Source organism: Bactrocera oleae, chromosome 6 (assembly GCF_042242935.1).
Source record: "Bactrocera oleae isolate idBacOlea1 chromosome 6, idBacOlea1, whole genome shotgun sequence".
NCBI lineage: Eukaryota > Metazoa > Arthropoda > Insecta > Diptera > Tephritidae > Bactrocera > Bactrocera oleae.
The window spans coordinates 46653993-46661422 of record NC_091540.1 but is presented as its reverse complement, the minus strand read 5'-3'; the positions used below and the strand labels follow the sequence as shown (position 1 = coordinate 46661422).

Genomic DNA, 7430 nt, shown 5'->3' with positions numbered 1-7430 from the left:
CCAAATATTTATTTGAAATTTCTTAAATGTTTTTTTTTTGTTTTTTAAGAAGGGATTTTCAAAAAGATAAAAAATGCATTAACAAATTTAAAAGTAATTACAGTTTGATAAGTAACAATGACGGTAATATTACGACATAACTTTTCAAGTTTTGTAAAAGATCATAATTTCAGAACAAACCTTTTGTCTACTAAACAAAGCTCTTACCTTAACGCTATTTTCTACCTTCATACAGAGAATGTAAAATATATAATAATCTATATTCTCTGCTTCATATCTTCATTCATTAAATCATCTCATTTCTTTTAGAAATACTACACACTGCTGCAATGCACGGCAATAATTAAGGGAAGGCATATTGCATGAACAAATTTAACTGACATTTTTTTAATCTTATCAGATACGACATTAACATAGTTGGTATTATCAGTTTTCAACATGTCGCAGGATGAATCAGTCATTGTTAATGTAAATGATCTACAAGATCTTAAGGATCGTATGAAACTAATAGTTGAAGCAGATCCCAAACAATATCACAACGATTTTTCATTGAAGAGATACTTACGAGCTTTCAAAAATGTAGATTCCGCTTTTCAAGTAAGTTTTTGATCCAAATCAATAAAATCGTGTATTGATACGAAATGATTTGCAATTAAACAGGCTATTTTAAAAACTAACAAATGGCGTGAACAGTATGGAGTAAACACGCTGGGGGATTCAGATACTATAAAAATACATGGAAACAAAGCGCGAGTTTTACGCCACCGTGACTGCATTGGGCGTCCAGTCATTTATATACCTGCAAAAAATCACAACTCCAACGACCGTGACATTGACGAGCTGACCAAGTTCATAGTATACTGCTTGGAGGAAGCATGTAAAAAATGCTTTGAAGAAGTAGTAGATAGTTTATGCATTGTTTTCGATTTAGCTGGGTTCAGTACTGCATGTATGGATTATCAGTTGGTGAAAAATTTGATATGGCTGCTAAGTAAACATTACCCTGAACGTTTAGGTGTATGTTTGATTATAAACGCACCTGGTATATTTTCGACCATATGGCCAGTTATAAGACAATGGCTCGATGAAAATACAGCAAAGAAAGTAATTTTTGTGGATAATGAGATTGATTTGTGCAAACATTTAATACCAGACATCTTACCCACTGATATGTAATCTAGACTAAAGTTTGCAAAAAGGTAACATCCACATACGAACAAATGAAAGTACCTCCAAAACGATTTTATGTAAATGAAACAAAACTTACAAATTTTTAATCACTTTATTCCAGTGTAATTGTATATGTCAACATTGGTAGTTAAAAAATCCCAATGATTTAGAGTATTTGTGCAGTTAGAAATAGAAACTACATATGTATATACATATATGCCCTACTTAATATATTGCAGGTGCAACAGCTCTCAACTGTTATGTTTATGAATATTTAACTGTCAAATAATTAATGATTAATAAAAAATGATTATGAGTGTTGAATTGAATTGGTTATAAGTGTTGAGTCGTAAATTATACATACATATATTTAGTTTCACATAGTAACATAAACTGATTAGTATTTTTCTGAATCTAAAATATGTACCGTAATCAATACATTTGACATCTTAAAAGGATCTTAAAACGAGTGGTAAGATTCACTGATCGTTTTAAATATGTTAATTTTGCATATACAAGCGAACAGAAATCGTATATGTTAATATAATCTACTAATTATGAAAGTAACCCTTAGTTAACTCACTTTTAAAAAATATTTGATATTTATTTGTGCTTGAACACGAATAAATTCCATCCCCAGAGATTTTTTATTCCGATTTATAAAAAAAAAAACCAAAAACAAAGGTAAGAGCTTATTTTATTTTTTGAAGACATCAAAAATTCCGAAACAGGCTCCTAGTGGTTTAACTTAATAGATATTTTATACCAAAGCTACACACATAAACGTATATAAAATCTAAGTATATACATGTTTTGCCTGCTATGAGGAATGTGTTCACTTAATTCCTTATTAACGTCTTTCATTTCAAGTAATTAAAAATAAATTTGACTACAACACATGAATATCATTCGTAGAACTTGTGCCACATTTCGTGCAACTGAAACTGGCATCAGTAGAAATATTGGCAGCTAAACAATAATAACAGTAGATATGACCGCAACTCATGTGATGTGGTATCGTTGGTCTTTCTTCACAATAACTGCAAATAGTATTCGAATTCAACACAACTTTTTCCTCATTGTTAGCCATACGTCTGTCCTCTCTTGTATTAACATACATACTTTTAATAGTATTGTTTAAAAATCTTGAAATTTTTCTAAAGTTAATTACGGGGAGCAAGAGTCCCAATATTTCCTAAACAGGCAAATGTGAGAAGAAAGGAATTAAATCAATAAACATAAATCATGTATGCAAACATTTGATTACCATAAAACCACCCCACAATAATTCACGTGTGAGGTACTTGTAGCCTATGTCACGCCTTTGATTATGCCGTAAACTTATATAATCTAAGTCAAGTAAAAAGTCAACTATAGTCGGCTTGCGACCTGTCTTCAAGAAGCGAAAGAAATTTAATACAGAACATAAAAGAGCCGTATTTTCTCCCCATTCAATTGCTTTATGTAACCATTCATAATGTACAGTTAAACGGCGTTCGTCCAAATTTCTTAAATAGCTTGGAATAATCGTTAATGCAAAATGTAGACATAGTCGGGATAAAGTTAGACGTTCTGAATCATAGGAAAGAACAAGCAATTGTTGACCAAATGTTGAGCCTTGTTTACCAATCGAGCCGAACCAAATTGCTGACTGAACAAGTAAGTCCAATTCCGGTTGTACCTTCGCAAATAAAGCAGGCTGTAAGAGTATACATATATTTTAAATATTTTTGTTGTAATTTGAATGTGCAATTGTAATTCCACTTACTGAAATAGCTTGCAAGTTTTCTAGTAAATTATCGCGAATTAGTCGTGTAATATCTTTATTTAAATGAATCGCATCAATCTATGCAAATAAAACATGTTAAATTATATTTAAGGGCTTTAAGCTTTTGAAACAATACCTGATTAACTCTCGGGACGTACACGTTTCTTTCAACCATTTTAATCACAAAATTATAAGTGTAATAGTTATATCTAAAATTATTTTGAAAATTTAACTTGTACTCTGCACTTTTGAAACTTGCGAAAAATATGAGTAAAACAATGTAGTGAAAACAAAACCGGTAAGCAAAACAAATCAATGAATAATAATGATATTATGCTGCCATACAATTAAAATAAGATTCAAATAATTAAAATTACAGCCATGTCCAAGGAACTATTCTCGTCCAAAATTTTGTATCTAATATAAGAGAATGTAGATTATATAATTATATAAATTTTGCAATTGTATTAGCAGAGAATGTATATTATATAATTATAGATTATATAATATAATTGCAAGACCAACAGAAAGTTAATAAATGTGTTTGTGGAAATGGCTGTGCAAAATTTAATTTAATTGAATATAACAGTAAATTTTAATTCTGAAATTACTTAAATATTAAAATAAAATACTGACAAAAAATTTAACTGAGACAGCTTTTAGGTTTGAATCAAATTGGCGATGAAGATGAAGATAAGTAATTTGAGCATGTAACAATTTTGATCACATAAAGTTATCTATCAGACATAGATAAAAATATTTAGAAAAAATTTTATGTAAAAATACTCGTGCAAAATAACCTATGTGGCAACGTGCTTTGTTTTTTGATACATGTTTGACAAATAAAAATTTCATTTATAAACATATTTTTTTGCGAAAATATAACTATTGTAGTTTAATGCATAATTATTTATTTAATTAAAATGAGTTCCCCAACAAGCAAAAGTGCCAATGATGTGAGTGCTGCAAAACAACGTAAATCATCTAAAACGAATTCTAATGCCAAGTCAACAAGCTTGGATACACGCGCAGAATTAGCCGATCTAATTAAGAAAAAGGCAGAAACATCGGTAATTCTATATGATACTTACAAGTTTTTTAAAATTAGGAACATAAAATACATATCTAAAAATTTTTAGGAGCAACTAGCAAATTTAGAACGACAAATATATGCATTTGAAGGTTCATATCTTGAAGACACACAACTTTGTGGCAATATAATTCGTGGTTGGGAACGATATCTCACATCAAACAAAGCTACAAATTCCAAAGCAGATAAACGAAATAGAAAATTCAAAGAAGCGGAGCGTCTTTTTTCTAAGTCAAGCATTACATCTATGGCAATATGTAACCGTAAGCATAAGAATGATTCAAAAATATGTCTTAACTATATATATATTAATACATGTTATTAACTGTAAAACATATTAGCTGAACGTGCCAGTGAATCAGATTCCATAACTAATGAAGATTCCAGTGATAATCAAATATCTATGAACCAAAATACCACAACAGCACATGATGGCACTTCATCGATAAAAACCGCTGGTAAAGAGGATAAACCTGGTATGCTCTTTACTACTTTTGAAATTAACTATAGATACTAGTAATTATTAATTTCTAGTCGATCGAGCAGGAACACCTACTCCACAGCGTGATGTTATGAAAGATCCTAATACTCCTAGTTCTAATACTAGTTCTAAAAATAAATTATCCAACAATTCTAGTATATCCGCTAAAAAGAGTGGTCATATTAATAAAAAAATTAGGCACCGATGATTAAGGATAAAACCGCGATTTTTTCGGAACACTTAGTAGAAAACACATCCGCTGTCAAAAATTTATTTTCTGAAAATCCATCGTTTTATTCAGCTACCATAATACAAACTCAACATTTCAGACTTGAAACATTTTTCATTCAATTCACTTATATTAGAATATACATACGCATATATTATACATAATATTTATAAGTAATTAAATACAAAATACAATGTCAAAAAATACAAATATAATAATTTAACTCAAAATACTATGAAATAAATTACCAATCCAATAATAAGCAGTGTTACACACATGCCACCTAACATTACGTATTTATCTTCAACAAAACGGCGTTCAATTAATTTCATAGTATGATTAGATAGACCAAGTGTGCTACCAATTGCATGCAACCGTTGCTGTGCTCCTTTCAATGTTTCTCGTTGGTTTATTAAACTACTAAGTATGTTTCCCCCAGAAGCAATCATTTCATCGACGCCTTGATGAGCATTATTCAATTGAGTATGATGTTGCAACGAATAATCAATATCAAGGCAAGTTTCTGTTGCACCGGTGTTATTTGCAGAAAAGCGGTGACTAAGGAGTTGTTCACGTTCAGAGAGTTCTATTAAACGACGCTGTCTTTTTTCTCGGTAAAGTTGAAGCGAACTCTGTAAATGTCTTGTATCATATTTCAATTGGTCGATACGCATTTTAGCACTAGGACGTTGAGAAGCCGGTACCTTGTAAAGTAACACATCAAGACGGTCGCAATTTCTAGAAAAATTAAGCAGGTATTTAAGAACACCATGCGTATTATTATTTTTAACGCTTACGAAATTACGGCAGTGATTTTCATTTGGATCTCATTTTCGACATCTGCTGTATCCAATCCACTTGTTTGTGCCAATTTCTGAAAGCTCTGCTCGATCTCCTGTATCATCCGGTTGGTTTGGTGATAAAGTGCTTCCATTTTCCTTCTTGTTCTACTGCTTAATAACAGAAAGCTGAAACTTACTGCTAAGATGTATCTTTGATATAATTTTTTAGATTAATATAAGTTCTAAACCGCCATTTACCTATGCAGTGCAATTATGTGTTATGACGTGTTGTCTTCGTTGTTTGTAGATATTGTGACAAACACGGATGATAGTACAAAATCGAATAGACAATAAATTGCGAGAATTAACTAGACAGCGAATTCGTAGTTGCCTGAATGATCTAGTGCCGAAGTTTTGTTCTGAAGTGATCTACTATATAAGCAGAGAATGTAAAATACATTCTCCGATATAAGGACTGCCGATTGTGCAGCAAAGACAGTTCAAATAAAAGTGCGGCATCTCGACAAAAAAAGATTGCTAAAAATCTGCATTGCTAGCAATATTGCCAATGAAGTCTGCTAATGTTTAGAAATCAATAAATGCATTTTGGTTGATATTTTAATGATAATTGTTACCATATGTAAAAATCATTGCAAATATTTAATTATTGAATTGGTAAATAAATGCAGCAATTATATCAATGTTAAAATATTAGATCTTATTTTTCCAAAAAATATATTTATAGAATATTTCTACCTCCATCTAAATTTTTGTCATCAATTATATATATCAATTCGAACATACCTACCCGACGCCATTTCGAGAACCTCATAAGAACATTGCCAACCACAATGGCAATGTATTTGACATTGTATTGTATATTGCCTGTGGAGATGCGGCATAAGTTTGCCGACAACAATAGGCAGCTGTTGTGTTGCCACTAATATATAAAATGTAAAATTATTCCACTCAATACAGAAACGATACTCTAAATAAGGCAAGCTCTTGGCTCAATTTTTATTATTTAGCCTAAATATTACAAAATCTAAATTATGATGAAAGAATTAAGTAAAAATATTATTGTTGCAGTTGATTAAAAGATCTTAATGTAAATGTATTTTTATATATATGAATATATACATATGTGTCTATATACAATTCTCTACATATGTGTACCGAATGCAAATAGCGTCGTAGTAGACTAGGACGTTGCGTCCGTTCCCACGACGGTCAGGTCTACGTAACCGGAACGAGCCCGGATTTATTCCGGCCAAGGACTGTCAACTCGGCAGAATTCTGCCGCTACAACAACAACAACTAGGACGTTGCGTCGCACCATTCACCACAGCACTTAGCGTCATAAACGCCCAGATAGTTCATGGCCTAAACCAGAAGCCACCCTGCGAGAGGAGGTCAAAAAAAACTTACCGATCCAAACAGGGTTAGATCGTCGAAATAACAGCCCTTGGCCGGATAAAATCCGGGTCAATTCCGGTATCGCAGAACCGGCTGTTGTGGGAATTGTCGACATTCTGCACAATGAACGACGAAGCCCCCACCAGAATTATGGGCACCTGTAATAGCTCGCCAGATATTACCATCGCTAGCGGTGGTCTGATAAATAGTATAACCTGGCGACCTATGCTAACTCTTGCATCAGACCATCTGCCCATAATTATCTCGATCGAGAAACCTCCTGACTTTATTTCTGTGGATAACCGCACCAATTTGGAGATTCGGCAAATGTTAAATCATCATAAGCGGACAAAATGGATAGAGCACCTGAAGTCCTGCAACCTCTCCACCGGTGTGAGTAAGCTTTGGACTACTGTCAAGGCCCTGTCAAATCCGAGGAAACATGACGATCGGGTTGAAATTCAATTCGATGGCCATGCCTCCTCGGACCCGAA

General features: G+C 32.4%; 4 protein-coding genes across 6 annotated transcripts; 2 read left to right on the top strand and 2 right to left on the bottom strand.

Moving 5' to 3' along the window:
- Nucleotides 1–259: 259 nt before the first annotated feature.
- Nucleotides 260–1494, top strand: LOC106618484 (uncharacterized). The gene is made up of 2 exons (XM_014236264.3): nucleotides 260–597; nucleotides 661–1494. The coding sequence occupies exons 1-2, from the start codon at nucleotides 439–441 to the stop codon at nucleotides 1174–1176; spliced, it is 675 nt and encodes a 224-aa protein (XP_014091739.1). The 5' UTR covers nucleotides 260–438; the 3' UTR covers nucleotides 1177–1494.
- A 356-nt stretch (nucleotides 1495–1850) lies between these two features.
- Nucleotides 1851–3234, bottom strand: Pex2 (peroxin 2). The gene is made up of 4 exons (XM_014236265.3): nucleotides 3075–3234; nucleotides 2939–3016; nucleotides 2438–2869; nucleotides 1851–2365 (listed from the first exon to the last, which is right to left on the bottom strand). The coding sequence occupies exons 1-4, from the start codon at nucleotides 3111–3113 to the stop codon at nucleotides 2060–2062; spliced, it is 855 nt and encodes a 284-aa protein (XP_014091740.1). The 5' UTR covers nucleotides 3114–3234; the 3' UTR covers nucleotides 1851–2059.
- A 515-nt stretch (nucleotides 3235–3749) lies between these two features.
- Eaf6 (chromatin modification-related protein EAF6/MEAF6) lies at nucleotides 3750–5025 on the top strand. Its single transcript, XM_014236233.3, has 4 exons — nucleotides 3750–4008; nucleotides 4078–4291; nucleotides 4370–4504; nucleotides 4563–5025. The coding sequence occupies exons 1-4, from the start codon at nucleotides 3862–3864 to the stop codon at nucleotides 4715–4717; spliced, it is 651 nt and encodes a 216-aa protein (XP_014091708.1). The 5' UTR covers nucleotides 3750–3861; the 3' UTR covers nucleotides 4718–5025.
- Nucleotides 4779–6018, bottom strand: Membrin (golgi SNAP receptor complex member 2). Of its 3 annotated transcripts, none has more exons than XM_070111734.1 (3): nucleotides 5779–6018; nucleotides 5536–5719; nucleotides 4779–5476 (listed from the first exon to the last, which is right to left on the bottom strand). In XM_070111734.1, the coding sequence occupies exons 2-3, from the start codon at nucleotides 5670–5672 to the stop codon at nucleotides 4963–4965; spliced, it is 651 nt and encodes a 216-aa protein (XP_069967835.1). In that variant the 5' UTR covers nucleotides 5673–5719; nucleotides 5779–6018; the 3' UTR covers nucleotides 4779–4962. The 3 variants fall into 3 exon arrangements, with proteins under 3 accessions (XP_069967835.1, XP_069967836.1, XP_014091703.1); XM_070111735.1 differs by having other exon boundaries at nucleotides 5536–5716; XM_014236228.3 differs by having other exon boundaries at nucleotides 5536–6018.
- Nucleotides 6019–7430: the final 1412 nt, after the last annotated feature.